Source organism: Anser brachyrhynchus (genome assembly GCF_964034855.1).
Source record: "Anser brachyrhynchus genome assembly, chromosome: 25".
NCBI classification, from domain to species: domain Eukaryota; kingdom Metazoa; phylum Chordata; class Aves; order Anseriformes; family Anatidae; genus Anser; species Anser brachyrhynchus.
Window position 1 is genome coordinate 2,711,057 of NC_137718.1, and position 27,525 is coordinate 2,738,581.

A 27,525-nucleotide genomic window follows, 5' to 3' on the forward strand; every position below is an offset into this window, starting at 1 on the left:
CTGCCCGGGGTCTGCAGCCCCGCCACGGAGCTGCCAGGACCCCTCGGCATCTTTTGGGGCCGCTGCTTGGGGCCGCCGGCCCCTGCCTTGCAGCGTGTGGTGCCCCAGGTGCCCACAGGCGGCACGGGAAGGCCGGGTTTGGCTGAGGCTCTCCTCCTCGCCGCTCTCCTGGCGTGGGTTGGGTTTTTGCTGCCTCCTTCGGGGTGTGACTGCCGGCTGCCTGCAAGGCCGTCGTTTGAATCTGAAGAGCGGCCTGGGCCCCTCAGCAGAGCCCCGTGCCTTCTGGTGAGCGGTTCGGGTGAGGACGGGGCCAAGCTGGGCTCCCTGGCAGGGGGCTGGCGGGGCTGCTGCTGACTTTTCCCTCTTCCTTTCTCAAGCAGTTGAGCCCAGGCTGCCGGAACCCGAGGTTAACGGAGGGGATCAGGCTGAACCCCCGGCCGTCCGCTCGCTTTCTAATTCCGAGCTCCGCGGGTGTGATCCCGGGCTGAGCCCTGGGGCTGGGGCGACGCGAGCGGCCCCTCGGCCATGCCCTGCCCGCGGGGCTGCGAGCTCTGCACCCGCTGCACGGGGGCTGGACGGGAAGCGGGGATGAAGCAGGGAGCGCTGCGTGTCCCGGGCTGTGTGGGGAAGGTTTCCTGGGGCTGGATCCGAGGGTGGGGGGCACCCCCGCTTCCCAGCAGCTCCGACCGCACGCTGCTGCAGGACGCTCGCCCTGGGGAGAGCGTCCCCGGGCTGCAGGCGCGCAGCGTGCCCGGGGTCTTGCCCAGCCCTCCCCGCCGGGCGTCTTCTCGCTGGCGCTCGGCAGAGCCGCGAGGACACCTCCAGGAGCGGGGCCTCCTGCCAGGTTTGCATTCCCAGCGCTGCTTCTTGGCTCTCCTTCCCCACCCTGCGGGCCTCGGGGCTCTGCTGCCCGGACTGCAGCATCCCTGCACCGCCCGACTTGTCCCTTTAAACTCCGGGGCCCAGGGAGGGTAATCTGCTGGGGATTATCCGATGGGGAGAGGATTGGCGTCCCGGGGAGCTCTGCTCCCTGCCCCCACGCCCCAGCATCCCGCCCCGGGTATGGAAACCAAGCTCACTTTCCCCTGGGCCGTGCTCGGGGGCGAGGGGAGGAGGGCAGGGACTGCCATGGGACTGGGGCTCCTCTTCCTCACCGTGCTGGCCACGCTGGGCTCCTGCGAGTACCCGGGAGGTAACAACGGGGTGTTCGGGATAAAAGCGGGGCTCTCGGGGTGTCCCGGGGATGCTGGCACCAGCAAGGAGCGAGACCCTCGCCACGGCCCCGGGCTGAAATTCGGCACTGGGGAAGGGAGAGCTGGCAGGAAGGAGAGTTGGGGCGAGCGGGTGCTCACGGGTGGGCTGAGGGGAGCCTTTGGGCTCGTACCTCCCACCCGCAGGTCTCTGAGGGCTGGGGAGCTGGCGGGCAGGGTGGTCCTCAGCCCCCCCAGCCCTGCTCTGCCCTTCTCCCCGCGCCTCGGGCAGACCAGGACACCTACTGGTCCGGCACAGCGCCCATCTGCCTGGGGGGCTGCAAGGGGAAGCACAAGGAGCTGAAGAGGAGCCAGTGCGGGACTGGCAGCTGCTGCTGGCTGGGCTACAAGTCCTTCTGCCGAGGTACAGCAGCGCGGGGGGACAGGATCGGGGCCGTGCGTGGGTGCCGAGCCCCTCTGGCAGCCCGGACCCCACCCACGGGACCCTCCCCGTCCCCAGTGAACTGCGGGCGGCCCGAGGCCGACTTCAACTCGGTGGTGTACGGCAACGACTGGTGGGTGGGCTCGGTGGTGCGCTACAGCTGCCGGCCTGGGTTCCTGCTGCTGGGGGACCCGGCCAGCGCCTGCCAGTCTGACGGCCGCTGGACGCCCAAGCCCACCTGCCTCCGTGAGTACCGCGGGGGTCTCACTTGTCCCCAACCCGCCGTGGGAGGGGGGGGGAAAGGGGTTGGTGGGCACCCGAGGGATGTGCTCCGGTCCTGCCCTCGCGCAGGGCTCTGCCTGCGAGGCCGGATTGAGATCAGCGAGCGGGACGTCGCCGGGAGGTGCTCCTCGTCCTGCAGCACCCTGAGCCACCTGGGACCCCCCCTCGCTCGTGGCTGCGTCAAGATCTCCGCCTGCGTCCCCAAGCGCTCGGGCTGGGCGCGCTGGTTCCTGCGCTGCGACCTCTGCGAGTGCGACTGCCACGTCCCCTGCGGGGAGTCCCGGTAGCGGCCGCCCGCCCCCGGTAAGGGTCTGGTGCTGGTTTTTGGGGAGGGGCGGTGGTCCTGAGGGCTGGGGGCTGCTGAGCGGCTCAGGACCTGCTGCTCCTGCTCTCCGGACCCCTTCCTCTGGGTAGGGCTGAGGCTTCCGCGCCTGGCGTCTGCCGTTCCCTTGGCCGCGTGTCTCCGTCACTGGGCTCTCTCCGTAAGCTCAATCCACGCCGAGGCTTCACCTGGGCGGAGAGGAGAGGTTTGGGACTTGCAGCCACCGTGGGTGGCCGTCTCTCCTCCTGGGGTTCTGGCCGGGCTCCCTTCCCTGAGCCCTTCTTTCTCCCCTCGCGCCCCGCCGGGGCGATGCTCCCTGCGTGCACCCCCGGGAATGGCCGCGCGCTCCCTCCGAAGCAGCAGAGGAAGAGCAGGTATTTTAACTCCCCGGGGAAGAAGTAGGGACGTGCGATGGGATTGCCAGGGGTGCCGGAGGCCCAGCGCCACCACCACGGATAGCTAAAAAACCCATTAGCGGCACTTACATGGGTTTTCCAGCTGTGCGGGGAGATCCTGCTGCCCGCTCTGTCCCCGGAGGGACAGGACCTGTCCTGGGCGCGCGCCCCGGGGCCAGGCCAGGCTCCCTCTGCCACGGGTCCCGTCCTGGACCTGTGAGCGCCCTGGGGATGGTGCCGGGCGTGCTGAAAGGGGAGCGAGCTGGGGGAGCACAGGGAGCCCTCGGCTCCGTGAGGAAATGGCAGAAGCCCCCCGTTTGGAGCTGGCTCCGGGACTGCCACCTCCTGGAGCTGCCCCTGCTCTCTCCGCTCGCTGCCCCCCGGCTCTGTCCCAGCTGCGGGAGGGGGAAGGCTTTCCTCAGCTCAACAGATTTTTTAATTTTTTTTTAATTAACACCCTCGTCAGTGCCACCCGTTTCCGTACGTCTCTCTCACGTTTTGGTGCGAGGTGCTGGTGGGGAGCCAGGTGAGGCTCTGGGGACGTGGGGACGGTGGGGAGGGGGGGGGCGCGTGCTGGGGGCAAAGCCGTGATATGGGGGGGGGACCACGCAATTTGGGGCCAGCTGTGCCCCCAGCAGCCCTGACCCTTGGTGGGTGCTGTGAGCTTCCTGAGCAGTGCTCTGCCTCGCTGTCCCCCCGGGGTCCTGGGCGTGGATTTTGGGGTGAGTGGGGGGGGGGGTGACCCAGGGGTGCACCGGGGGGGGGGGGCTGGCAAACTGCGGGCTCGGCGAGCTGGGGGAAGGATGCTGGGGCCTTTGGGGCGTGCGGGAAGAGAGGGAGGAAGGGAGGAAGCGGGGCCGGTGCCTTTAAGAGGGTTTTTTTTTTTTTTTTTCGCCGTCCCCCCCCCCCCCCGGCCGCCCATCGCGGCAGGCAGCGGGGGCAGCGCTGGCGGCGGGGGGCTCGGCGGGGCCGGGGGCTGCGGCACGGCCACGGGCGGGGTGACACGGCCACGGGAGACGCGGGCACAGGTGACACGGCCGCGGGTGGCGCTGCCACGACCCCCCCTGTCCCCCCGACCCCCCCCCCCCCACCTCCCGCCGCCTCCCATCCGTGCGCATCGCAGCCCCGCGGACGGATGGGGAGGGGACCCCGGCTGGGGACCCGCAGGGGCAGGGCTCGGCCCGGGGCCGGGTGCTGAGCACCGGCAGCCCCCCCCCAACCCCCCCGCAGCCCCCCCACCCCCCCCTGGGCTCCGGGCAGCGCCCCTTTGTCCGCAGGGGAGGGAGGGAGAGGCGGCGGCGGCGGCGCTGCGGCAGCGGGGAGCGGCGGAGCCGCTGGGAACGGAGCCCCCAGCCCGGCAGGTGAGACCCCGGGGTGGGGGGGGGGGGGGGGTCCCCCAAAGGCTCGGGGCTACCGGGGAGGGAAGGGGCCGGGAGGGAGGAGGAAGGTCCTCGGCCGAGCTGCCGCCCCCATCCGCCTTGTGCCTGCGCGGAGCTTCCCGGAGGGGATTTGGGGGATCGAGGAGCGCTGCGGGAGGAGGAGGCAAGGTGAGCCCGAGGGCGCTTCGTGGCCCCCCCATCCCTGAGACCCCCGGCACGGACCCCCCCTAAGCACGGGGGGCACAAAGCTTGAGGCTGCAGGGGGTGGGCGGGGGGATCGTGCAGCCCTCGCACCCACCTTTCCTCCCCCAGGGCTGGGGCTGGTATTTTTTTTATTATTTTTTTTTCCCACCCCCCCACCCCAGCCCTGCAAGGGATCTGCCTGCAGCGGGGAGATCTCGGCGCAGCTCCTCGCGAGGCCGTCCTCGCCTTCCAGGGGCTGCGTGTGTGCACTGCAGCTGCGGCCGGGAGCCGCCTGCAGCCTGCGGCTCAGCAAAATGTAGGTTAGCAAAGCCTCGGGGTCCCAGCCCCGTGGGTGGGGGGGTGCTGAGCGCGGCCCGCTCGGGCGGGGGGGACCCGGCATCCCGGCCCGTGATGCTGCAGAGAGGGACGGGAGCACCGCAGAGCCCTGGAGCCGAGCGGGGATGGAGCCGGTGACACCGTGGTGATGGAGCCGGTGACACCGTGGTGACGCCGGTTTGGTGCTGGCCTGGCGTCTGGGGTTGTGCCGGCAAAAGACGGGGAGGTGAAACGGGTCCCCGGTCCCAAAAAAAAGGGGCCCACGGCGATCCCGTCCCCGTGCGCCTCCCCCCAGAGCGCCACGATGGCAGAGAAGGGCATGGATCCCGCCTGCGTCTCCATCGCCCTGGAGGACACGGTGTGCCACGCCAGCCCCCCGGACGCCCCGCTGCTCACCACCCACCTGAAGAAGGTGGAGAACCACATCACGGAGGCCCAGAGGTTCTCCCACCTCCCGAAGCGCTCGGCCGTCAACATCGAGTTCATCGACCTGTCCTACTCCGTGCGCGAGGGCTCCTGGTGGAGGAAGAGAGGTAGGGGCTGCGGCCGGGCAGGGGACCCAGGGCTGTCACACCTCTGTCCCGCTCCCTGACCTCTCCCAGGTCCCCAGCATCATCGTCTGTGCTGGATCCGGCCCTTTTTTGCCCCAAAGGAGCGCCTCAGCTCTGCGGGAGGTTGTGCTCGGCAGCGGGAGATGCCGGAGCCGCTCACCCTGCTGTCCCCTGTGGCTGCCTGGCCCCAAAACCAGACCCCATCCTGGGGGCTGTATGGGGCACGCGGGGCGCTTTCCCGGCACGGGGGCAGCCAGGATGGCTGAGTCTCCCCAGCGCAGCGGTTCAGGGTGTGGTGGCTGCTGTGCCAACTGCAGGAGACCCCGAGGGGCGCCCCGGTTTGGCGAGGGGGTGCGTGGTGTGCGGGGGGGGTCCTCTCCGGCAGCCCCCTGCGCAGCCGGGGCCGTGCTCCCATTCCCCGTGTGTGACCCCGGCCGAGAGCTCAGGGAGGGGAAAGGGGAGGCAGATGGCAGCTGGTGGGTGGTAGTCCGCTTTAATTAGCGCTCTCACTTAATGGGATGCCAATCGGGCAGCCCCGCGAGACAGGGGGGAGCTGATCTGGGGAAGGTGAAGGAAGGCAGGGCTGAGCAGGGTCCTGGGGTGCGCAGACCAAGGGTGCAAGGTCCCTGCTCAGCCCCGAGGGTTTGCGGGTAGGGAAACTGAGGCAGTGCCCGGCAGCGGGACCAGCCCCAGGGCCAGCTCTGCCTCTTGGATGCTGGGGAAGCACAAGATGGAGGCTGAACCGAGGTGCTGAGGGTGCCTGGGGCAGAGCAGGACGCAGCACCCAGAGGTCCTGGGGGGCGCACACCGGCGGGGCTGGGGCGGCGAGGAGCACGCCGAGGGGTGCTGGGGTCCTGGGGCGGCAGGAGGAGGATGCTCCTCGCCCCTGGAGCGCGCAGAGGAGCGCGGTGCCGTCGGCCAGGATCCGGCCCCGGGTGCTGAAGCTGGAGGTTACTGGCAGTCAATGAACGCGAGTAACCGCTGCGCAAGCTGCAGTGGCGCCGACGTGAGCAGCATGCGCGCCGCCGGGGCCGCTCGCTCGCCCCGCTGCCGTCACGCACGGCACCCTGCCCGCGCCCCTCTGCGCCTCTCCCCGGGGTGCTGCTGGGCGCAGGCGGCCCGGACCCCAGGGGTGCGTTTAGGGGCTCGGGGGGGGGGGCTGGCGGTGCCGGATCCCTGCTCCAGGAGAGGGGCTGCCCCCTTATTGTGGGGTAAGGACCGTGCGCAGGGCTGGCCCCAAGGCTTGCCCCGGTCTGCGGGCAGGGATGGATGTGTTGGCATCACCCAAAGCCAGCTGCAGCCACGGGGCGTGGGGTGGGTGTTTTTTCCAACGGGGAGGTGCCCGGACCTGGTCCGTGGTTCCTCGTAGCCCCGGCACCCGCAGACCACAGCTCCCCTGCTGGGGCTGCATTTAGGGGCATTTCCTTAGAGCCTGGGGCTGTGCTCGTTCCCTGCTCCCGACACTGTTGTTGCGTTCCTGCTGCCACAAAATGCTAATCAGCCGCCTTAAAGCAGAGATAATTCCAGGTCTGATTAGCGGTGGCTGCTGCCGGGCGCCACGGCATGAATGCCAATGAAGGCAGCAGCCGGCAGGCCTGGGGGCTCCGCCTGCCCCGTGGCACCCCCTCCTCCGGGATGGGGCAACGTGTCACCGTGTCACAGCCTGGTGGCCTTCCTCAGCAGGCTGCACTCCCTGACCCGGGGGTTTCCTGGTCTGTGGTATCGTCTAGGGCACGTGTCTTTCAAGTGCTGGAAAGGACCGGCCAAAAACCGGGGGCAGAGAGCCCCCTAGAAGTGATGTTAGCTGTTCCACAGCACGTGGAGGTCTTGGGGTCCCCCCGGTGCCGGGATGCTCTCGCAGTCCCCTTGCGCTGATCCCAAAAGCTGGACCTGCTCTGCTCTCTCCCCCCAGGGTACAAAACTCTCCTCAAATGCCTGTCAGGGAAGTTCTGCCAGCGGGAGCTCATCGGGATCATGGGGCCCTCGGGCGCCGGCAAGTCCACGCTGATGAACATCCTGGCTGGCTACAGGTGAGGCTGGGGGGGACGCAGCGGGGCTGGGGGCCGGGGGTCCTGTGCTGCATCCGTCCCCGGGCGCCTCCGTCCCGCAGGGAGACGGGCATGAAGGGGCAGATCCTGGTGAACGGCCGGCCGCGGGACCTGCGCACCTTCCGCAAGATGTCCTGCTACATCATGCAGGACGACATGCTGCTGCCGCACCTCACCGTGCTGGAGGCCATGATGGTGAGCGCCGGGGGGGGCTGCGGGGCCTCCACGCTGGCAGTGGGACGTGGGGACCCGGTCCTGCTCGCCTTCGCTTCCTCACCGTGAGCTGTGGCCCCCCGACATCGATCGGGGGCGCCCCTGGGCCTGATGTTGATCTCGCCCTGCCCGTCCTCCCCCCGCAGGTCTCCGCTAACCTGAAGCTGAGCGAGAAGCAGGAGGTGAAGAAGGAGCTGGTGAGCGCGGAGGGAGGTGGGCTCGGGGCCTCTCGTCTCGCCCCAGTGCAGGGCAGTGGGGATGGGGGAGCCCTGAGGGCACCGGGGGGGGCAGAGGGACCCCCAGGTGGCGGGGACAGGGCGAGGGTCCCCGGGACACCGCGGTGAAGGAGGCTGTGCCCCCAGGTCAACGAGATCCTGACGGCGCTGGGGCTGCTGGAGTGCTCCTACACCCGCACCATCTCGCTCTCGGGGGGGCAGCGCAAGCGCCTGGCCATCGCCCTGGAGCTGGTGAACAACCCCCCGGTCATGTTCTTCGATGAGCCCACCAGGTGAGACCACAGGGACCGGGGCTCCCAGCGCTGCTTGGCCCCACCGGGGGACACCGGGGACCCCTCGGGATCCGAGCGGGGCTGTGGGACCCCCAGGGGGGCTGCAGCGGGGTGCTCTCCTCCATGGGCCTGAAAGAAAGGGGTGCCTGCGGGGGGGGGTGTCTTTGGGACATCCTTCTCCCCCGCTCACCTCTCCCCTTCTCTCTTTCTCCTCTGCCTCACCCTTCGTGGCCGCAGCGGCCTGGACAGCGCCTCCTGCTTCCAGGTGGTGTCCCTGATGCGCTCCCTGGCGCAGGGCGGCCGCACCATCATCTGCACCATCCACCAGCCCAGCGCCAAGCTCTTCGAGATGTTCGACAAGGTTTGGGACGGGGCACGGGGCCCCCCCCAGGGCTGTGGGGCCCCTGTGGCCAGGGAGGGAAGCCATGGGAGGGGGGGGGGACTGCAGGTTTTTACCCTGGCGGTGTGTGGTATCTGGTGGGGGTCTGGCCAAGGTGTCCCATGGGTGGGGAGGAGCAGGAGAGGTGCCCCCGCTGCTCCGTGCTTGCCAGATTTGCTTTTTTTTTTCTCGCAGCTGTACATCCTGAGCCAGGGCCAGTGCATCTTCAAAGGCGTCGTGACCAACCTCATCCCCTACCTGAAGGGCCTCGGCCTCCACTGCCCCACGTACCACAACCCCGCCGACTTCAGTGAGTGCCCCCCCCCCCCCGCCCAGCCTGGGCCGTGTTTTTTTTGGGGTGGCGAGGTCCAAACCCCAAGGGGACAGGGCTGCCCGCGTCCCCCCGCTGGGTGCTGGGCTGCCGGGTGGCACAGCACCACGGGGAGGGGGCTCCCACCTTCTGCCCTGGGGGGTTGTGGTGGAGGAGAGGGGACGTGGAGGGCTGGCTCAGCACCACTCAGGGGTCCTGTCCTCCTCTGCAGTTATCGAGGTGGCCTCGGGAGAGTACGGGGACCTCAACCCGGTCCTGTTCCGCGCCGTGCAGAACGGCATGTGCACCATGGCCGAGAAGAAGAGCAGCCCCGAGAAGGCCGACCCGTCGTGCCCGGCGCACTGCGTGGCGGTGAGCGGGGAGCACAGCAGGCTCCTGGAGCCGTGGGGGGGGGCGCAGGTCCCGGGGTGCCCGGCTGGGGACACCTCCGTCCTGCCTGCCCCACGGGCATCGGGTCCCCCTGTTGGGAGACGACCCCTGTCCCTGAGCCACGTCTGTGACCTGCCCGTGGTCTCGCAGGACGTGGACCACATCGAGAGCCACACGTTCGCCACCAGCACCTCCACCCAGTTCTGCATCCTCTTCAAGAGAACCTTCATCTGCATCCTGCGGGACACGGTGAGGGCAGGGGGGCTGCCGGGGGGCGGGCGGGGAGAGTCCAGCCAGGGCTCTCCCTGGAGGAAGGGGCAGGCTGTCCTCTGCCTCCCCGGGGTGCTGCGGGGCCGGGGCCCTGCCTCGCTGAGCCCCCGCGCCCCCCGTGCCCGCAGGTGCTGACCCACCTGCGGTTCATGTCCCACATCTGCATCGGGGTGCTGATCGGGCTGCTCTACCTGCACATCGGCAACGACGCGGGCAAAGTCTTCAACAACACCGGCTTCCTCTTCTTCTCCATGCTCTTCCTCATGTTCGCCGCGCTGATGCCCACCATCCTCACCTGTAAGGAGCTCCCGGCCCTGGGGGCGGGGGTGCTGAATGATGGGGAGGGCTGAGCTGGATAAAAGGGGGGAAATTGGGCAGGAGAGGGGAAAAAAAATCCAAGAAAAGGGGAAAACTTCCCTCGGGATCGCCCAGGGTGTATTGCAGTGTTGCCATTTGTTTGCTGTCTGGCCCAAAGCAGACTTGAGGACTTTTTCTTCCTGCTGAGAGAAGGTCCGTGGAGCTGTGCTCCCCGCTGCTGCATCTCCCTCTCACTTCCTCAAAAAGCCTGGCTGAAACCCCCCAGCTCAGCTGACTTTTCCACGCACCAAGTTCCCCACTCGGCCTCCTTTTTTTCCCCCGGTGAAGCCGCTCAGGTTCCTGCCCGCAGGCAGGCGGCTGCTGGGGGTGGGGGGTGGCGTTCGCCCCCACCGGGGTGGGCAGAGGGGCTGCAGCAGCCCGGGCCGGGGCTCTGCCGACCCCTTCCCTCCCCGCAGTTCCCCAGGAGATGTCGGTGTTCCTGCGGGAGCACCTCAACTACTGGTACAGCCTGAAAGCCTACTACCTGGCCAAGACCATGGCCGACGTGCCCTTCCAGGTGAGCACCGAAACGCGGCCCCGACGCCCCGGGCTGGGGGGTCCCTGTGCTCTGCGTCCCCCGGGGAGGGTCCGTGGCTCCAGCAGGGCTCTCTCCCCGCCGCAGGTGATCTGCCCCATCGCCTACTGCAGCATCGTCTACTGGATGACGGGCCAGCCCCCCGAAGCCACGCGCTTCCTCCTCTTCTCCGCCCTGGCCACCGCCACGGCCCTGGTGGCTCAGTCCCTCGGGCTCCTCATCGGAGCTGCCTCCACCTCGCTGCAGGTCAGGCGGGGGGTTTGGCTTTACCTGGGGTGTGGGGGGAAGGTCGCAGGGGGTCCCACGAGCAGGTTTGGGGACCCTTAGGTGGGCGGCGTGGCCGTGGGCACCCAGCGTGCTGTGCTCCCCAGGTGGCCACCTTCGTGGGCCCCGTCACCGCCATCCCCGTCCTGCTCTTCTCGGGCTTCTTCGTCAGCTTCAAGACCATCCCCACCTACCTGCAGTGGAGCTCCTACGTCTCCTACGTCAGGTGGGACCCAGCGCTGGGGCCAGGAGCTGCCCCCCCGTGGGGCTGGGGGGGGGGAACAGGGGCACGTGGTGACACGAGGTGACGTGGGGTGTGCTCTGCCCCAGGTACGGCTTCGAGGGCGTCATCCTCACCATCTACGCCATGGAGCGCGAGGACCTGGAGTGCCTCGAGGACTTCTGCCCTTTCCAAAAGCCCATCAAGATCCTGCAGGAGCTGGACGTGGAGGAGGCCAAGCTCTACCTGGACTTCCTCATCCTGGGCATCTTCTTCGTCATCCTGCGGCTCCTGGCTTACCTGGTGCTCAGGTACAAGGTCAAGTCGGAGAGATAAAGGGGCCACAGGGCCCCGGTGCCGCTCCCGGGCCTGGCCTGGGGACAGACACAGCTGGACCCGGCGCCCCGGGCCGCGTCGGTGGGTGCCAGCCAGGCCTGGCTCAGTCGAGAAGGGTTTTGAGACATCTCGGAACTGTTTTAACCTTTCCACGCACTCTTCATCGCAAAAGTTTTGTACAGCCCTGGCGCCTGCCACCCTCATTCCCCCGGGGACTGCCGGACCCCACGGAGCTTGGGGCCCCTCCGGCCACCCTGCATCTCTCCGAGGGGCACCAGGGACGGTCCCACGGGGCCAAGGGGGGGCTGCTCCGTGCCAGGAGGGGACACCCGCAGAGCCATCACGAGCCCCCGGAGCACCAGGCCAGCAGCACGTGCATCAGCATGGAGAGGAGCCCGAATATTCAACAGGCCCGGTTGCACAAGGCTTTCGTGTTTCCTGCCGCCGTAGCCACAGAGATTGCTGCATCCCCTTTTCCTTTCGGCCTAGATCCCCCTCTTTTTATTTTTTTCCTATTTTTATTTTTGTTTTAACCCTCCCTGCTTCCAGCCTGCATGGAGGGGAAGGAGGGGAGTCAGCAGGCAGAGAAGCTGGGGCTCTCTCGTGCTGCTGCTTGGATCCATCCTCAGAGGGGATCTGCAGACCTGGGGACCTGGTGTAGGGTCTGTGGGATTGGGACAGGGCTCTCAGACCTCAGACAGCCTCGTGTTTGGTCCCTGTTGTCTCTGGGATCCGAGCCAAGAGGATAAAAGCAACCAACGTGGAGAGAAGTGACCGGTCCCACCACACCCCGCACGGAGGATTTGGGTCCCCACCGTGCCGTCGCTGGAGCTCTGCTGCTGGAGCTGGCCCCGAGCCCTTCCCTTGTGCCTCCCTCCTCTCCTTCCCTGGCCCCACTGCGGCCGTCTCGGTAGGACGGGGAGGACAGCACCGCTCAGCACCGCCTGCGTGCTGCCCGCGAGGAGGCGATGGGACACGGCCCCGTCGCAGCGGGACCCTCCTGGGGTAGGAGCGCACAGAAACGGGTCCCAGCAGCGCCGGGGCTGGAAAGCAGGTGAGGTCTTGGAGCGGTTTGTGCGCGTCGGGTGAGCCTGGTGCTGGGAACAGCTTTGCACTTGGGCACTGGTGTCCGGATAAGGTTCATTTTGGATGAGGTCCCTTTTGGCAAGGGTCCCTGGCGGCTCCTCCGAAGTCACCCCTTGCGGAGGGAAGGCATTTGGGCACCTCACTGGCTCGCCGAAGGAACGGAGCTGAGGCTGGGGCGCACACACTGCTGTGCTGGCACCAGGACACGGGGCTGCGCTGATGCCACCAGAAACCCGCTGCTTTCTGGTGAGCACAGACACGGGAGGGCACAGCTCGGCCCTGGCTCCAAGCGCAGGCTGTGCCAGGCTGCTGCCGGCACGCTCCGAGCAGCAGGGCACCGCCGAGCGAAGGACGGACTTCAGCAATATCCTCGAGCCTCTCCTGCGCTTTTCTTGGCTCGTGCTGGGACTGCTCCGCGCCGCGGGGGCCAGCTGGCAGCGGGCGGGTGGATGGCAGATGCAGACGGGCACGCGGCAGGGCTGGGTTTCCCCTGCCTGGACAGCACAGACACGAGGAGCTGGTAGCCACGGGGCTCTCCTGCACCGAGGGGTGCTGGCAGCAGGACCTGCCCCGGTGCCCTTCCCCTGCTGAGCATTGGGGCTTTCCCCAGGGGCTCTCGGCTGACTTATCGCTGTCCCTCCTGAAATTCCCCTCGGTTCCTGGATCCTCCTTCACCCCTGACCCGTGTCGTGTCCTGCGGTGACGCTGCACAGGCTTGGAGCGCTGCTGCCTCCTGGACACGATGCTGCTAACTGGGGGCACGGGGAGAGGGGGCCCGTCCCCACGTCTCCTCCGTCACCAGGGGGTGGCGGAGCTGCAGGGCTGTCACCCATCTCCATTTCACTCTCTGGGGGGCTCTTGGACTGCTGCCCCGCTTCGGCCCTGCTTTTTGGGGCTCGTTCAGCCTTGCCCAGCACGGGGTGCGTGCTGCTGGGCTGGGGCTTCTCCCCTGGGTGCGGGTACCAAGGCGGCAGGAGGTGCTGATGGAGCAGCTTCACGTGGGCCCTGCCTCCTGCTGCTCGCAGCACGGGGACCAGGGCGACCAGGACAAGGGCTGGTGTGAGCTCTGCAGCTGGAGAACGGCTCTGCCGGGGGGTTTGGGGTGTGGGGATGGGGTCCCTGAGCTGGGTCTTGGCTTGTCCTGAGCGGTGTGGGGGGCACGCAGCAGCAAGGATGCACTTTATGAGAGCAGGGACACGGCACCGGGGGTGCTTCTGCCTGCGGGCACCCCCGCAGGGAATGCGGCTGGATAATCGCGAGGAGCGCGATGGAGAAGAGCAGGCTTCTTCCCCCACGCCTCCTCTCCCCTCCTGCACCCTCCCTGCCCCTGCCATGCACTTTGAAGGGACGAGGACGCGGATCCGGCTGTGGCTCTGGCTCCTGGGGAGCGCCGGTTGCACTCCAACCCCTCTAAACCTGCTTCAGCTCCTTCCCCTGGCTCCGCCAGCCCCAAGGCAGGGGCGCAGGGATCTGGCCCCTCGCCTCCACGCATGGCCAGGCCCCTTCGGCACGCTCACAGGGGCAGCAGCAGCCCCCTCATCCCTTTGGGTTTGCTGGAGGGGGCAGCGGGGAGCGCGGAGAGGGTCTCGCCCCCACCCCGATCAGGCAATAAACGCGTTTCATTCTCGCCGTGCGTGCCCACCTTCCCTCCCAGCCCTCCACCACCGAGCACCCCGCTGCTTTTCCAGCCTTTGCTGTGCCGTGTTGGTAAGGGGGGGGGGGGCAGCTTTAATCCGTGCTCCCTGGGGCCATTTGCCAAAAAAGCGTGGAGACAGCAGCGCGGAGGCCAAGGGAGGTGGGCGCAGGGGGTGTTTGCCCAGCTCCTGCTGCCTCGCCGGGGGGAGGCTGCGCAGCGGGGCCGGGGCATTGCTACCCCTACAGCGGCCTGGCCGGACCCAGGCGAGGTGGGAGCGAGCCCCCGGGCTCTGGGGGGAGTTGGGGGGGCTGCCTGCAGGTGAGTGTCCCATGGGGACAGCTTGTGGGGGGGTCCCAGCGGTGCTCAGCGGTGTCCGGAGGGCCGTGGAGCGGGCGGAGGCGTCGCGGCGTGTGTCGGTGTTCGGGGGCTGCCAGCTGTACTCGTGGGGTTTCGCACATCAATAAAACCTATATTTATAGTGTGTTTACGGTGTATTTGTAGGGCTGCCTCCCCTTTCTGCGTACGGGGCGGGGACGGGTGGCCCATGGGTGCTGGGGGGGGGGGGGGCACCCACACACCTGTAGGCTCTGGGGGGGACATTTGGGAGGCGAGTACAGCCACGGGAGGGGGGAAGGGGGGGCAGGCTGGGATTTTCTGGGTGTTTTCTGGGATCTTGCAGCACGTTGTGGGGTGCTGGAGCAGCTCCGCGCCCTGCGGGACCGCGTCAGGCTGCGTGCCCGTACACGCGTGCATTGCACAACCCCGCACAAGCGCGTCCTGCAGCCGCCCCCGGACCCCCCCCAGCACCCTCTGAACCCCCCCAGCACCCTCCGGACCCCCCAAATCCCCTCCAAACCCCCCCGGTCCCCGCGGGGAGCCCCGTCCCCGACGCATCCCGGCTCCCGGCGGGGGCGCGCTCCCCCCGGCGCTGCTCCCGGCGGCCGGGCGGGGACAGGGGCGGGCCGGGGGGGGGGACACGGGGCGGAACGGGGCGGGCCGGGGGGGGGCCGGGCCGCAGGAAGTCCCCGACGCCCTCCGCCGAGCCTTTCCCGAGCCGGGGCAGCCGTCGGGGGGGGGTCCCGGGGGGAGCCCCGAGGGAGGTGACAGCGGGTGCGGGGTCCTTGGGGTGCTGCGGGAGCGAGGGGGGGGGGTCCCGGGGTTGGATTTGGGGTTTCGGGGGGGCTGCCGAGCCTCTTGTCCGCGGCTGGGGACGGGCAGCGGGAGCGGGGCTTTTTGGGGTTTTAATGGGAAAGCTCTAAAAAGCCCAGCGGGGGGGTCCGGCAGGAGGAAGCCCCCCCCCCCCCTCTCCTTTCCCCTTTTTTCCAACATTTTTGCCATCCCCCCCCCCGGGTGTTGCCACGCTGCTAGGGCTGAGCCCGGGCGAGTGACTGCCGGCTGCAGGGCCGGGAGGTGGCAGGAGGGGGCCCGGGGGGGGGCTGCCGTGCCCAGCACCCACCTCACCTCGCTGCCTGACCCTTCTCTTCCCGCAGAGGATGTCCCGGGCCGTGCAGGGACGGGGCTGCCTGCCCTGGGCCCGGCTGGGGCCGTACCTGCGAGCTGCTTCGCTGCCAGGTGAGCCCGTGCTGCGCCTCTGGGGCTGGGACCCCGAATCCGTCCCGCTCCTGGGGTCACCTCGTTCCCCCCCCCCCGGACGCCCACCCCGGCCACACAGCGGGGTGTCCGTGGGGCACCGCCGCGGGGTGCCAAGGCAGTGAGCGGGGTGCCGCGAGCCCCGTGGGGCTGGGGGACGCTGTCCGTGACCCCCCAAGCATGTTGTGTCCCCGCAGGTGCTGCCGGCGGCTCCTTCCACGGGAAGATCCTCAGCGGGGACAGCGGCTCCCTGCCCAGGTACAGCAGCACGCAGCTGGGTGCCCCCAGAGGATCGGGGCTCCCCAGGCGCACGCTGCTTTGCCCCCACCTGGAAACCGCCCCCCTGCCCCCTTCCCAGTTCAGCCCAGCCTCTCCGCCTCGCCCCAGCCCCGTGGGGTCCCTGGGTTCCTCGTCCCTCCCTCGTCACCTGCCCGCGCTGCCCCTCGGGGCTGCCAGCCCCTGCCCTCCTCCCGACGCTCTCCTCCTGCCCCAGGAGCTGTGTTCGCCACCAAGGAGGCTCCCAGGGGCCGCCAGCCCAGCGCGGCTCCTCCCGCCACGGCCTGGACCACCTGAGGACCGTGGCCTCTTCTGGTGAGCGTGCGGCCTCGTGGAGAAGGACGGGGGGGTCCTGCAGAGCTGCTGCCCTCCAGGGCTGTGCGTGGCCCCTGCTAGCGAGAAGCCCTCCTCTTGCCAACGCCTTTCTCTCCCCAGATGCCATCAAGAAGCACCAGAAGAGCCTGGCTGCGTGGTTCAGCAACCAGCCCAACGAGGAGAGGCAGTTCGGCCCTTCCTTCTCGCTGGACGCGGTCCACGTGGACCCGGTGATCCGGGAGAGCTCCCTGGAGCAGATCCTGAAGCCCTCTCCCGAGCTGACCGTCCAGCACCAGCTCCAGCGGTCCTCCAGGCAGGTCATCAGCCTCCAGAACCTCTTCGACGTGGATGCCTGCGGGCGGCAGGTGAAGAACGTGGTGCTGTACGGCACCGTGGGCACGGGGAAGAGCACCCTCATCAAGAAGATGGTGGTGGACTGGTGCCACGGTCTCCTGCCCCGCTTCGAGCTGGTCATCCCCTTCTCCTGCGAGGACCTGTCCCACAGCCGCGTCCCCATCTCCCTGCGGCGCCTCGTCACCAAGAAGTACCAGCACCTCCGGGACGTGGCGCCCATTCTGGGCACTTCCAACCTCAAGGTGCTTTTCATCCTCAACGGCCTGGAGCGCCTCAACTTGGATTTTCGGCTGGCTGGCACGGAGCTGTGCTGCGACCCCGGCGAGCCCATAGCTCCCTCTGCCATCGTGGTCAACCTGCTGCGAAAGTACCTCCTGCCAGAGGTCAGTGTCCCCCTCCAGCTCCTCCGTGCTGCAGGAAGGCTGGGGGAGAGCCCGGGGATGCTTCAGGCTTGGCTCTCGTGTGCATTGCTCCTTGTTCAGCTTGGCTGTGAGTCAACGGGCAGCCTCCGTCCCTGGAGGGACTCCCTGAGGTGGCTTCATGCTGATTTGTCTCTGGGGGGTCTTTGGGGAGGCCTGGTGAGACGAAGAAGGCGGCAGCTGGGAGCCCGCCTGCTGGGCTGTGCCCTTCCAGATTTAATTTATGTCTAGCAGGGGATGGGGAAAGCTCTTCTGTGCGCTTTGCCTGGGCAAGCTTTGAACTTAGGGTGGCAGCTTCTCGAACCCTTGGGTGAAGGCTTGGGGTCCTGCTGAGCTTGGCTAAGAGGGAACACCTCCCAGCTCACCCGGCCCTCCGCTTCCAGGCCAGCATCATCGTCACCACGCGCCCGTCCGCCGTGCGCCGCATCCCTGGCAAGTACGTGGGGCGCTACGCCGAGATCTGCGGCTTCTCCGACACCAACCTGCAGAAGCTCTACTTCCAGATGCGCCTCAGCCAGCCCGGCTGCGGCGGAGGGGACGGCGAGGGCTCGGGCGAGCAGGATAACCTGGTGGAGATGCTCTCCAGGAACCTGGAGCGCCAGAACCAGATCGCCGCCGCCTGCTTCTTGCCCTCGTACTGCTGGCTGGTGTGCACCACGCTGCATTTCCTCTACTTCACCCGGACGGTGCCGCCCAGCCAGACCCTGACCGGCATCTACACCAGCTTCCTGCGGCTCAACTTCAGCGGGGAGGTGCTGGACAGCACCGACCCCACCGACATCTCCATGATGAAGTACGTGGCCAAGACGGTGGGCAAGCTGGCCCACGAGGGGGTGATGTCCCGCAAGACCTGCTTCTCGGAGGAGGACCTGCGGCAGTGCTTCGAGGTGGAGATGAAGACCGAAAGCGAGCTCAACCTCCTGGAGGTCTTCCGCAGCGACGTCTTCCGCTTCTTCCTCACGCCGTGCGTGCAGCCGGGCAAGGAGCACACCTTCGTCTTCACCATCCCCGCCATGCAGGAGTACCTGGCCGCCCTCTACGTGGTGCTGGGCGAGAAGAAGACCCTGGCGCAGAAGGTGGGCAAGGAGCTGTCGGAGCTCATCGGGAAGGTGAGCGAGGACGCCGCCGTGGTTCTGGGCATCGTCTCCAAGGTGCTCCCCCTGCGCTTCCTGCCCGTGCTCTTCAACCTGCTCAAAATCTTCCCCCGCTTCTTCTCGCGGCTGAGCGGCAAGGACCGGGACACGATCGCTCGCACCATGGCGGAGGAGCTCTTCAAAGAGGAGGACTACTACAACGACGACGTCTTGGACCAGATCAACTCCAGCATCCTGGGCGTGGAGGGCCCCATGCGGCACCCCGACGAGGCCCCCGACGACGAGGTCTTCGAGCTCTTCCCCATCTTCATGGGGGGGCTGCTGTCCCGCCGCAACCGCGCCATCCTGGAGCAGCTGGGCTGCTCCATCAAGAACCTGGCGGCCTTCGAGATCGCCGAGGCCATGAAGAAGACCGTCATCAGGAACAGCCGCAAGGGGCTGCCCCCCTCGGAGCTGATGGACTACCTCTTCTTCCTGCACGAGTTCCAGAACGAGCGCTTCACGGCCGAGGCCGTCCGATCCCTCCGGACCGTCAACCTCTCGTCCGTCAAGCTGACCCCCCTCAAGTGCTCCGTGCTGGCGTCCGTCATGGGCACGGCGTGCCACGAGGTGGACGAGCTCAACCTCACCTCCTGCAACCTGGACGCCGGCAGCTTGAGGACCCTCTTCCCCGTCCTGCTGCGGTGCAAAGTCCTCCAGTGAGTACCTCTTCTGCTTCCCCTGGGCAGCGCTCAAGGGCTGGGCTCCCCTCGCCTCTGCCGGGGCACGGAGCGGGCAGGGAAGGGCAGGAACGCTTTGTCTGTCCTCAGAGCGGTCCCCGAGGACTACAGCGCCCGTCGTGCACCGCTCCTGTGTGCAGCCTGGCTCGGGCGCTGCATGCCGGGACCCGCAGTCCCTCCGCAGCCTCCCGTGGGGCCGCGATCAGCGCCCGGTGCCCGCGGGCTCCATCCCGTTGCTCGGTGCCACCCGGCGTCGCCCCGCAGCTCGCCCCGCTGGGTCCAGGCGGGGGATGCGGAGCCCCGGGGGGGGGCCCCGGGGTCCGTCGCAGTCCGTTTGTGGCACTGCAGTCTTCCCGTCGCCCAGGGGGTGGCGAGCAGCGCTCGCAGAGATGGACGCGGCTGTGCAGCGGGGCTGGGCGCCGCTTCCTGCCTCTGGAGCTTGGGGAGGGCTTGGTGGGGTCCTGCTCCCCCCTGAGACCCTCAGCCCCCCCCGGCAGGGCTTGGGTCCCCCTCCCCTCCCCTCGCTCCTGCCGGCGCTGGCTCTGTCGGCTGACACTGCCCCTGCGCTGGGGGGGCTGCCATGTGCTCCTTTTTGGGGAGGAAACCTCAAGGGTCCTCGGCTGGGGAGCCCAGGTGGGGTGGTGATGGGGAGGACGGGGTGAACGCCCCCCCCCCCCCCCCCCAGGCGGCGTTTCGGCCCTGCCACCCGCCGCGTTTTGCTCTGCACCAGCCTGCAGCTCAACAGCCTGGGCCCCGACGCCTGCGAGGAGCTGCGCGCCCTGCTGCTGCACGACCAGTGCGCGGTGAGCGACCTGCGGTGAGTGCTGCCCCCGTCCCCGCCCCAAACCCTCCCGGCTGCCCACCCCGCTCCGGGACCCCCTTCCCAGCCTCGGCAGCTCCCTGACCCCGTGTCCTCCCAGGCTGTCCAACAACCCGGTGGGCGAGCGGGGGGCACGGCACCTGGCCGAGGCGCTGGCGGGGAACCGCTCGCTGAGCCGCCTGTCCCTGCTGCACGCCGCGCTGGGGGACCGGGGCGTGGAGGAGATCGCCGGGCGCCTGGCCGACAACCAGCAGCTGCAGGAGCTCAACCTGGGCTACAACGCCCTGACGGACGCGGCCGCCCTGCGCGTGGTGGAGGTGGCCAAGAAGCACGCCACGCTGGACAAAGTGCAGTGAGTTCAGCCCGCCCGCTCGCGGGCGATGCTCCCCACCCGATGTCCCTCCCGGTGGCGGCAAGCAGGGGCTGGAACCCCTCTCTGCCCGCGTATCCTGGCCCCCAACGTCTCCTTGTCTCCTCCCGACCCGCAGTTTGTACTTCAACGACATCAGCGAGGAGGGCAAGCGGGCGCTGCACAGCCTGCGCATGGACCGGGACGGCGTCAGGGCGCTCGTCTTCCTCACGGCGGGCACCGACGTCTCCGACTACTGGTCCAGCATCCTCAACACCGTGCACAGGAACCTGCCCTTCTGGGACCGCGAGCGGGTTCGCCAGCACCTCGCCCTCCTCCTGCAGGACCTGGAGAGCAGCCGGAGACAGACGGCCAACCCCTGGAGGAAAGCCAAGTTCCTGCGGGTGGAGAGCGAGGTCAAAAGGATGCTGGGGAAGCTCCAGCAGGGGACCCTGTGAGCTGCTGTCCAGGCAGGGAGGAGACGCTGCAGGGGTGCCCGTGCCCCTATCCGGGGGGAGATGCCCAGCGGTCGGGTGCTGCTGAGGCTGTCCAAGGCGCTGGGTACGTGGGGCTCAGCCCTGATCCGCGGGCGAGGCTGAAAATGTGGGAGAACCGCCTGGAGCCCAGGAACAAACGGGACTTCTTCTTCTGGGCTTGGAGAGTCCCAGCCCCTGCCGGCCTGGAGACGAGCCGCGGCAGGGGCAGGACTCCGGCTTGCTTGTGAAATCCTCGGTGGCATTAAAGCGCTCCGCTTTGTTTCCTGGTCTCGCTCTTCCCCGCCGTGGGCTGCCCCAGGGGGCGGCTGGAAGCTGGGACGCCCGGGGGCTGTCGCCGAGCCCCTCGGGGTGCTGGTCCCGGCTCCCAGCCCTGCTGGGCGAGGGCCAGCGGTGCCCCGGGGCTGGGAGGGCAGGGGAGACGTCGGGGCTGTTTAACCATTAAACCTGGGGCGTCTTGGGAGAGGCGGGGACGCTGGCCTCGCTGCCACTTCACCCTGTACCTTGATCCCCCTCGCATTCGCTGCAGCCATGAAGCAAATGAAAGGTACGTGCCGGGGCAGCGGGGCTTCGTCCCGCGCAGCCCCTGCCGCACGTGCACGTCCCAGGCTCTGCAGGGCAGCGTCGGAGCCCGGGGAGGCGCCGGGAAGGAGCTGCAGGCAGCCAGGAAAACGCAGCTGGGCTTTTTTGGGGGGGGGGGGCTTGGCAGGAATCCCCTCTCCAGGGGTTTGTGGGGGGTCCTTGTGCTGGAAGAGGTGGGGAGGTTTTCATTTGGGGAGGCGTGCGGGGGGGAGGTTTCCATCAATTCTGGGCACCTCGTTGCCCTCCTCACCCCCACCCAAAAGTCCCGGGGGGGGCTGCACAGACTCTGCAAGCCCGCTTGCCCCGGCGCGGCACGCTCGGCCCCTGCACGGACAAGCCCCGAGTGCTGCGGGTCTGCCCCCAGCTCGCTGCCTCCTGCGCTCACCTCTCCTCTCCCCCTGCAGGGCTCGAGGGCGACAGGACGTCCATCATGTAAGTGCTGAGCTCCCCCCGGCCGGGGGGCTCGTGGCCCCGTAACGGGGCCGTGCTGAGGCGGTGTGGGACGTGGGTCCTGGTCCTAGGAGGGTTTTTCCCTGAGCTGTCAGCTTGGGAGAGATAGGGGCAGCCCCACGGTGCTGGAGCTGTGGTCCCGGCAGGCTCCCGTGGTGGCAGGGCTGGGGAGGGCAGGGGAAGGCGATGGGGCTGCGCTAACGTGGCCTCTCCCGCCCTTTGTCATTTCAGAAAATTTGAATTTAACCCCAAAGATGGGATTGACAACCCCGCCTTGTCGCTGGCTGAGGACACGGGTAAACACCCCCCCCTCTCCTGCGGGTTCCCCCATCAGCGTTGGGGCCGGGCACCTGGGGGCACCCCGGGGCGCGTGTGGCAGAGGGGAATGGAGACCCCCCTGTGGCTATGGGGAGGGGGTCCCCGTCCCACAGAGCATCCCTGCGGCCCCCGCTCACGGTCCGTGCCCCCCTCGCAGATGGCGAGGCCGCGGGGGAGCCCCGCTTCTACCTCCTGAGCAAAGGCAGCGCGGAGACCTTCGGCTTCTGCCTCCACGAGGAGCTGGGCAGCCACGGCCACGTCGTGCGGCAGGTGGAGCTGGGGGGGCTGGCCCAGCGCAGGGGGCTGCAGGACGGGGACCGGCTCCTGCAGGTCAACGGGCACTTCGTGGACCACCTGGACCACCAGCGGGTAAGCCCCGAGCGTCCCGGGGGGGGCGCAGAGGGTGCGGGACCCCGCTGCCCCCTGACCCTGCCGGAGAGGTCCCGTTCTCCGGGGTCAAATCCTGGCCCTGTCCAGGTGGTGCAGAAGATCAAGGCCAGCGGGAACCAGGTGCTGCTGGCGGTGCTGGACGGCGACTCCTACGAAGCGGCCAAAGCCCTGGGCCGGGACCTGGCCCAGCTGCTGCCCGCTGACGTCCGCCCGCGCCTCTGCCACGTCAAGAGGGACAAAAGCGGCTTCGGCTTCAGCGTGTCGGGGCCGGAAGGTAGGGGACGGGGACGGGGACGGGGATGGAAACCCGCCCGTGGCATCGCCCCGCTCGCCCCATCCCGCTCCTTCCCCTCGCGCAGGCACCAAGGGCATGTTCCAGCTCTCGGTGCGGCAGGACGGCCCGGCGGACCGAGCGGGGGTCCCGACGGGCTCCTGGCTCCTGGAGCTGAACGGGGCCAGCGTGAGGAGCTGCTCGCGCTCCCAGCTCGCCCGAAAGGTGCGTGCTGCCCTCCCACGATGGGTGCAGGACCGGGGCCGGGGCCGGCCGTGGTGCCGAGCGTCCCGTGGTGCCGAGCACCCCGTGGTTCTCCTCCAGCTGAAGCAGAGCGGCAGCAAGATGACGCTGCTGGTGGCATCCAGCGCCGTGGAGGAGTTTTACCGCCTGCGGGGGCTGCAGGCCCCAGCCGCCTCGGCAGACACCTCCTGGCTGCCCTACAGAGCTCGCGAGCTGCGCATGGCGAAGGGCCCCGGCGGCTACGGGTTCCTGCTCAAGGAGGACGACTACGGTGCGGGGGCTATAGGTGAGGGGAGATCTGGGGATAGCGGCGAGCCCCGTGCCCATTCTGGGGGCTGCTCCCAGCTGCATTTGGGGGTCCGGCAGCGTCGGGCTCCGTGAGCATCTTCCCTGCCCTGTCCCCGCCGCGGCAGGCCAGTTCCTGTGGGAGGTGGATGCCGGGCTGCCGGCCGAGCAGGCGGGGATGAAGGAAGGGGACCGCGTGCTGGCGGTGAACGGCGAGAGCATCGAGGGGCTGGACCACCAGGAGACGGTGCTCAGGATCCGTGCCCACGAGGACCGGGTGACGCTGCTGGTCATCGACCCCGCTAGCGACGAGTTCTACCGCTCGGTACGGTTCGGGGACCCCTGGGGTGCTGCGGGGCTGGGTGACGGGGTGGATTTCAGCCCCAGACCTGCGTGGTGAGGGCCCTGCAGGGCTCCTGGCTTGCCGTGGAGCTCCACGAGCCGCACAACTAACCTGTGGGGCTCTTCCAGGTGGGGCTGTCCCCTCTGCTGTTCCTCGAGGACGGCGACCCTGCCTCGGGCTCCTGCACGCCCTCCCTGCCCTCTCCCCACGGCTCCCCTGGGCTCTGCCACGTTGACGTGGGACCAAAGGGACCCGGCTCCTGGCTGGTGGCTGCTGCCAACAGCATAACCATCACGCAGGTAACCCGCCTCGCCGCGCTGCTCCCAGGCTGGCATCCTCCTGCCCCGCTTCTCCTGGCCCTTCCCTGGCACCGCGGGGCTGGTGGGAAGGGGCTGCACGGCCCCTTGGCCACGGGGGCCGAGCAGAAAGATCCCCCCGAACCCACCCGCGGAGTGTGGCGGGGTGGGTGGACGTGTGCTGCCCTCTTGTCCCCGCCGTGTCCCCGCAGAGCCCGCGCAAGGAGGAGCAGAGGCGGCTGCGCGAGGCGTTTTAGTGGCCCGGGAGCACCCAGCCTCTGTGGCCCCACCAGGTCCAGGCTGCTGCTGCCCCCGGAGAGCAGAGGAGCTGCTCGGGATGGCCAACGCTACGCCTCTGCGCCAGGGACGGGGCTGCCAGCACCGCACCTCGCACGGACTCGCCTCCGCTGCCCGAGGCTGGCCCCGGGCTTTTATTAGTGGCAACCTGAAGGCAGAGCTGCGCCTTTGCCGGCCCCGATGCCTCCGGGAGTGTTTAGGGACGCGGCACTCGAGCCCTCGCCCAGCTCCAGGCTCTGGATTGCCCCCAGGAGAGCCGAGGCACTGCCCTTCACGCCATGACCCGGGGCGATGGGGAGCCTGGAGCTCGGCTCAGCCCAGGGCTGGCCCTCGGGCGAAGGGGAGAAGGAGCAGCGGAGGCCACGGGGCACTGGAGGAACCCCCCCAGCTCTGAGCCGGGCTGGGGTCTGCCCCCGCACGGACATCTCCTTGTGCTCCTGCCCTCTGCGAACTCCGGGTGGGATCTGCCCCCAGCAGGGCACCGTTCCCGCGTCACCCTTTTGGGGTGGGATTAAAGGACGCGAATCCACTCCGCCGTTCACGTGGGTGGTGTAACGGAGGCTCTGGCGCTGAGGATCCGTCACCCAGCCGGTGCGGCGGTGGAGGTGGAGCTGGGGGGGCCTCCACGTGCTGATGACCCCCTCCTGGGGGTGCCCAGGGCGCTACATCTCCAGGGGGTTGAGGCCGAACTCCTGCAGGCGCTGCTTGTGCTGCAGTGCGATGGCCGTGCCCTGCTCCTCCCAGTGCTGCCTGGCCCCTGCCAGCTTGGCCAGCACCAGGTCCAGGCTGGCCTGGTGGGAGAAAGGACGGTGAGGGGGGGAGGAACGGTGCTGCCAGGGGGAGCCACCCCGAAAATGTCCCCGCTCACGTGGAGGATCTGCTCGTACTCCCTCTCCATGGCGCTCATCCTGCCCTGCAGCTGGGCGATGGTCCTGTCCCGCTCTGCCAGGGCCTTGGTGGCAGCCTCGTGGCTCTGCTGGCTCTCCTGGAGCCTGGTGGCTGCGGGGTTGGGGACAGGGGACACTGAGCACGTGGGTGCAGGAGGCTGGCACTGCACGAATGGTGTGGGACGGAGCGGGCAGTGTGGCACAGCCCCTGCCCGAGCTGCCCCTGCTCCTGGGCTGGCACAGGGGTTGGGGATGGGGCGGCACAGGGTTTGGGGTCGGGGTGGGATCGCAGCATCCCCTCTGCAGTCAGCACCTCCCAAGCTCGGGGATGTGCTGGGAGCAGGGTCAGGCTTTGCCTTCAGCTCCTGCTGGGCAGACAGCACAGGGCGAGTGGCTCCCATCTCCCGCTTCTCCCCCCAAAATGTGCTTCGGTGCCCTGGAATTAACCCGTCCCCATCCCAGCAGCAAGGGGGGAGCGTGCCGGGGCTGTACCGAGCTGCTCCTGCAGGCTGTTCACCTTCGCCTCCAGGCGCTGGCTGTGGGCTGCCGTCTGCCTCTGCAGCTCCCGGTACTGCCGGCTCATTTCTGGGAGCCACGGAGAGGAGAAGGGGACGATAGGAGGGACAGGCAGGAGGTCCCCGAGCTGGGAACCCAGCCCCTGCGGCCGGGGGGGCTCCGGCAAGGTGGGATTTGAGGATTTCCCTTGCAGGCTGGTGCACCCGCAGTGGCCGTGCCCCCTCTCCGTGTCCGGCCGGGGAGGAGGGAGCCCTGTCGGGGGAACGCTCAGCCTCTCCGCCCAGCGTGGGAGAGCGAAAACGAGCACGGAGTTTTGCATGTGGCGAAGACCGCAAACCTCTGGCTGAGGTTTTTCACCTCTGCTCAGCTCAGCTCCTGCTCGAGCACTGAAGGAAGCGGCACGGCCATGGCTGCTGCAGCCCGGGGAGTCTCCCCTGTGCTCTGCTCTGCAGCTGGGTGCGCGGCCGCAGCCTCCGCACGCTGGCGGTAGGGGTGGGAGCGGGGCTGGCCAGCACCAGGGTGGCGTGGGGCCGAGCAGAACGGGCCAAAGGGAGAGGCGGGGTAAGCTCGGTGGCATCCCAAGGTGTGGGTCCCTGTGTCTGCCCCCTCCCGCCTCTCCCTCACCTTCGTGCATGTCTCTCTTGTCGTCCCGTGCCTGCTCCAGCGCCCGCTCCAGCTCCCGCAGCCTCCGCCGGAGCCCCTCGCTGTCCGCCCTCGCCCACCGGGCCGTGTCCCTCCAGGGAGCTGCGGGGCAGAGGCACGGGGCTGCCGTGGGGTCTGTGTGCCCGCCGGGGGGTGACCCATGGGGATCCGACCCCTGGAGCAGCTACGGAGCAACGTGCAAGCACGGGGAGCCGCGGGGCTCTATCCACTGGGTGCCCTGCTCGGTGCCATGTCCAGCACCCAGTTTTTCCAACCCTTTTTCTGCTCCCAAGCTTGCCCCAGCCCCTGGCTCCTCCAGCCCTTACCCCGGTGCTCTCCCAGGCTGTCAGCCTCTGGTGCCGCTCTCCTGGACGTCGCTTCAGCTTGGCTTTCTGCAGCCAGAGGGGAGAAAGAAGAGAGGGAGTCAGGAGCAGCCCGCCGGTGGGGCTCGGCCCAGGGACACCGAGGGCTCGCGCGTGGCTCAGGTGGCCCAGGGGCAGCCTGCCTCGGGATGCTCGCCCCCGGGAAAGCTTGGCTGGGGCACACCCCCAGCTGAAAGGCTGGCGCCCGGGCTGCGTTCGTGCAGACACGGAGTCAGGGTGCAGCCGGTTTTACTTGAAGCGGCTTCCCTGGAGAGATGCACGCTCATGCAGGACCGAGGGCTGACATTTCACGGTGGAGCCGGGGCAGCAGCCAGGGTCCTTGGCGCACAGAGGTTTGGGGACCCTTCCCAAACCCCGCTCCACGTGTTCTTCCGCTCTCAGAGGTCTGTAGAAGCTGGGGCCTGGCAGTTTGAACCTCCCAAACCAGGTCCCGCTGGGCCGGAGGGTGCAGCGGGGCGCAGGATGCTGCGCACTGCCCTGGGGACCCTGCTGCCTCCTCTTTCTCATCAGCATATCGGGAGCAGCAGAGGCGGGACTGGAGGGTTACATCCCTGGTGACTTGAGGCAGGCAAGACCCCAGACTCACCCGCTGCGCTGCTCTTTTTCTGCTGCTTCACTCCTCTTTTCCCCTTCCCTTTGCTCTTCGGAGGCATCCTCCGGCAGCGCCGCTAGCACGGACCTGGGTCCCCGAAGGCGCAGCGGCCGCCTTGAAGCCAGCCCCTGCTGTTGTAGCAACTGTGTCCGCAGCCAGGGCAGGTTGTCGCCTGGCCCCGCGCCTGCCTCCGCCTCGCAGCAGCCGAGCGTTTCTCCCCCGTGACACAGGCGTGGGCCACACGCACCCAGAGCAGCGCCGGGGTGGTCCGAGGCCGTCCCCGCTCCCGGCACCGAGCCGGTTGGGTTTGGCCGCGGCTCCCAGCGGCTCGGCTGGCCCCCGTCCCAAATGCATCCCACAGCCCTGGTCCCACGGCAGCCTGGTGGCTCCGTGGGGATGGGGCAGGGAGGGCGACGCTCCCAGGTCGCAGCCCGAGGCGAGCCCAGCGCCTTCCTCCCTTCCTGCCCCGGCTCTCCCCTCCGGCACACCCTGCTGCTCGCTGCCGCGAGCTCTGCCCTGGGGACCGCGGCTGGATTTTGACCCTCTTTATAAAAAAGAGGAGAGGAAGGAAGGGAGGGGATTTCAGGCCGCCGTTTCTGCTCGGGACGCGATTAACCCCAAATAGCTAGGAGTGTGTAGGTGCTTTCTTCCGCAGGATGCAGACCCCGCTGCGTGGGCAGGGCGGCGGGAGCTGGCGGCTCTGGGCGAGGACACCGCATCCCCTGCTGCCGCCAGGGCAGTCCCAAAGGGTGCCCAGCTCCTCCTTCCGCAGGGAGGAGACAGTCCCCAAGGAAAGCAACCTTTGCTTGAGGTCCCGCACGTAAATACAGCCGCGGCTTGGCGTGAATCACGCCCAGAGAAGCCGATGATAGGCAGGAGCGCAATTGCTCAAGCACGCTCCCTGATCTCTTTGGATTGGGGCCACGGTGATTTTTATGCTTGGCTCCACTAAGCTGGTGTAACCCTCC

General features: G+C 68.6%; 5 protein-coding genes across 17 annotated transcripts; 4 read left to right on the forward strand and 1 right to left on the reverse strand.

Moving 5' to 3' along the window:
- Window positions 1-56: 56 nt before the first annotated feature.
- On the forward strand, window positions 57-3,157 carry LOC308182709 (protein lev-9-like). Of its 5 annotated transcripts, none has more exons than XM_080567756.1 (3): window positions 57-844; window positions 1,483-2,217; window positions 3,098-3,157. In XM_080567756.1, exons 1-2 carry the CDS (start codon window positions 526-528, stop codon window positions 2,199-2,201), a joined length of 1,038 nt encoding a protein of 345 aa, XP_080423882.1. In that variant the 5' UTR covers window positions 57-525; the 3' UTR covers window positions 2,202-2,217; window positions 3,098-3,157. The 5 variants fall into 5 exon arrangements, with proteins under 5 accessions (XP_080423882.1, XP_080423881.1, XP_080423884.1 ...); XM_080567755.1 differs by having other exon boundaries at window positions 1,483-2,228; window positions 2,336-3,152; XM_080567758.1 differs by having other exon boundaries at window positions 1,483-1,878; window positions 1,984-3,152.
- Window positions 3,158-3,334: 177 nt separating this feature from the next.
- On the forward strand, window positions 3,335-14,113 carry ABCG4 (ATP binding cassette subfamily G member 4). Of its 5 annotated transcripts, none has more exons than XM_080567729.1 (15): window positions 3,335-3,353; window positions 4,825-5,062; window positions 6,993-7,110; window positions 7,191-7,323; window positions 7,488-7,538; window positions 7,704-7,849; window positions 8,087-8,210; window positions 8,424-8,538; window positions 8,771-8,910; window positions 9,079-9,177; window positions 9,327-9,495; window positions 9,972-10,072; window positions 10,178-10,336; window positions 10,462-10,580; window positions 10,685-14,113. In XM_080567729.1, exons 2-15 carry the CDS (start codon window positions 4,834-4,836, stop codon window positions 10,908-10,910), a joined length of 1,929 nt encoding a protein of 642 aa, XP_080423855.1. In that variant the 5' UTR covers window positions 3,335-3,353; window positions 4,825-4,833; the 3' UTR covers window positions 10,911-14,113. The 5 variants fall into 5 exon arrangements, with proteins under 5 accessions (XP_080423855.1, XP_080423856.1, XP_080423852.1 ...); XM_080567730.1 differs by lacking the exon at window positions 3,335-3,353 and adding an exon at window positions 3,544-3,659; XM_080567726.1 differs by lacking the exon at window positions 3,335-3,353 and adding an exon at window positions 3,861-3,992.
- Window positions 14,114-14,611: 498 nt separating this feature from the next.
- On the forward strand, window positions 14,612-21,066 carry NLRX1 (NLR family member X1). 4 transcript variants are annotated; one of them, XR_013942015.1, is made up of 10 exons: window positions 14,612-14,732; window positions 15,123-15,204; window positions 15,420-15,480; window positions 15,716-15,813; window positions 15,934-16,550; window positions 16,970-18,378; window positions 19,130-19,216; window positions 19,320-19,571; window positions 19,708-20,129; window positions 21,049-21,066. XR_013942015.1 is itself a non-coding variant. In XM_080567712.1 (9 exons), exons 2-9 carry the CDS (start codon window positions 15,126-15,128, stop codon window positions 20,024-20,026), a joined length of 2,922 nt encoding a protein of 973 aa, XP_080423838.1. In that variant the 5' UTR covers window positions 14,612-14,732; window positions 15,123-15,125; the 3' UTR covers window positions 20,027-20,323. The 4 variants fall into 4 exon arrangements, 3 of the variants coding, with proteins under 3 accessions (XP_080423838.1, XP_080423839.1, XP_080423840.1); XM_080567712.1 differs by lacking the exon at window positions 21,049-21,066 and having other exon boundaries at window positions 19,708-20,323; XM_080567713.1 differs by lacking the exon at window positions 21,049-21,066 and having other exon boundaries at window positions 14,626-14,742; window positions 19,708-20,323.
- Window positions 20,087-24,065, forward strand: NHERF4 (NHERF family PDZ scaffold protein 4; the record flags this gene model as incomplete). The annotated part of the gene is made up of 9 exons (XM_080567574.1): window positions 20,087-20,129; window positions 20,592-20,609; window positions 21,009-21,076; window positions 21,204-21,390; window positions 21,570-21,781; window positions 21,890-22,076; window positions 22,162-22,602; window positions 22,730-22,926; window positions 23,073-24,065. The coding sequence occupies 9 exons, from the start codon at window positions 20,087-20,089 to the stop codon at window positions 23,676-23,678; spliced, it is 1,959 nt and encodes a 652-aa protein (XP_080423700.1). The 3' UTR covers window positions 23,679-24,065.
- DRC12 (dynein regulatory complex subunit 12 homolog) lies at window positions 24,030-27,432 on the reverse strand (the record flags this gene model as incomplete). 2 transcript variants are annotated; one of them, XM_080567771.1, is made up of 6 exons in its annotated part: window positions 26,552-27,374; window positions 25,909-25,974; window positions 25,565-25,684; window positions 24,917-25,009; window positions 24,406-24,536; window positions 24,049-24,328 (listed from the first exon to the last, which is right to left on the reverse strand). In XM_080567771.1, the coding sequence occupies exons 1-6, from the start codon at window positions 26,616-26,618 to the stop codon at window positions 24,200-24,202; spliced, it is 606 nt and encodes a 201-aa protein (XP_080423897.1). In that variant the 5' UTR covers window positions 26,619-27,374. The 2 variants fall into 2 exon arrangements, with proteins under 2 accessions (XP_080423896.1, XP_080423897.1); XM_080567770.1 differs by lacking the exon at window positions 24,406-24,536 and having other exon boundaries at window positions 24,030-24,328; window positions 26,552-27,432.
- Between the last annotated feature and the right edge of the window lie 93 nt (window positions 27,433-27,525).

Coding starts and splice junctions, on each gene's coding strand:
- LOC308182709 (XM_080567756.1), top strand. CDS start 526: ATGCCCTGCCCGCGGGGCTGCGAGCTCTGCACCCGCTGCACGGGGGCT. Junction 845..1,482: donor GGAGCGGGGCCTCCTGCCAG/GTTTGCATTCCC, acceptor CGCCTCGGGCAG/ACCAGGACACCTACTGGTCC.
- ABCG4 (XM_080567729.1), top strand. CDS start 4,834: ATGGCAGAGAAGGGCATGGATCCCGCCTGCGTCTCCATCGCCCTGGAG. Junction 7,850..8,086: donor TTCTTCGATGAGCCCACCAG/GTGAGACCACAG, acceptor TCGTGGCCGCAG/CGGCCTGGACAGCGCCTCCT. Junction 9,178..9,326: donor TCTGCATCCTGCGGGACACG/GTGAGGGCAGGG, acceptor CCGTGCCCGCAG/GTGCTGACCCACCTGCGGTT.
- NLRX1 (XM_080567712.1), top strand. CDS start 15,126: ATGTCCCGGGCCGTGCAGGGACGGGGCTGCCTGCCCTGGGCCCGGCTG. Junction 15,814..15,933: donor GAGGACCGTGGCCTCTTCTG/GTGAGCGTGCGG, acceptor TTCTCTCCCCAG/ATGCCATCAAGAAGCACCAG. Junction 16,551..16,969: donor GAAAGTACCTCCTGCCAGAG/GTCAGTGTCCCC, acceptor CTCCGCTTCCAG/GCCAGCATCATCGTCACCAC.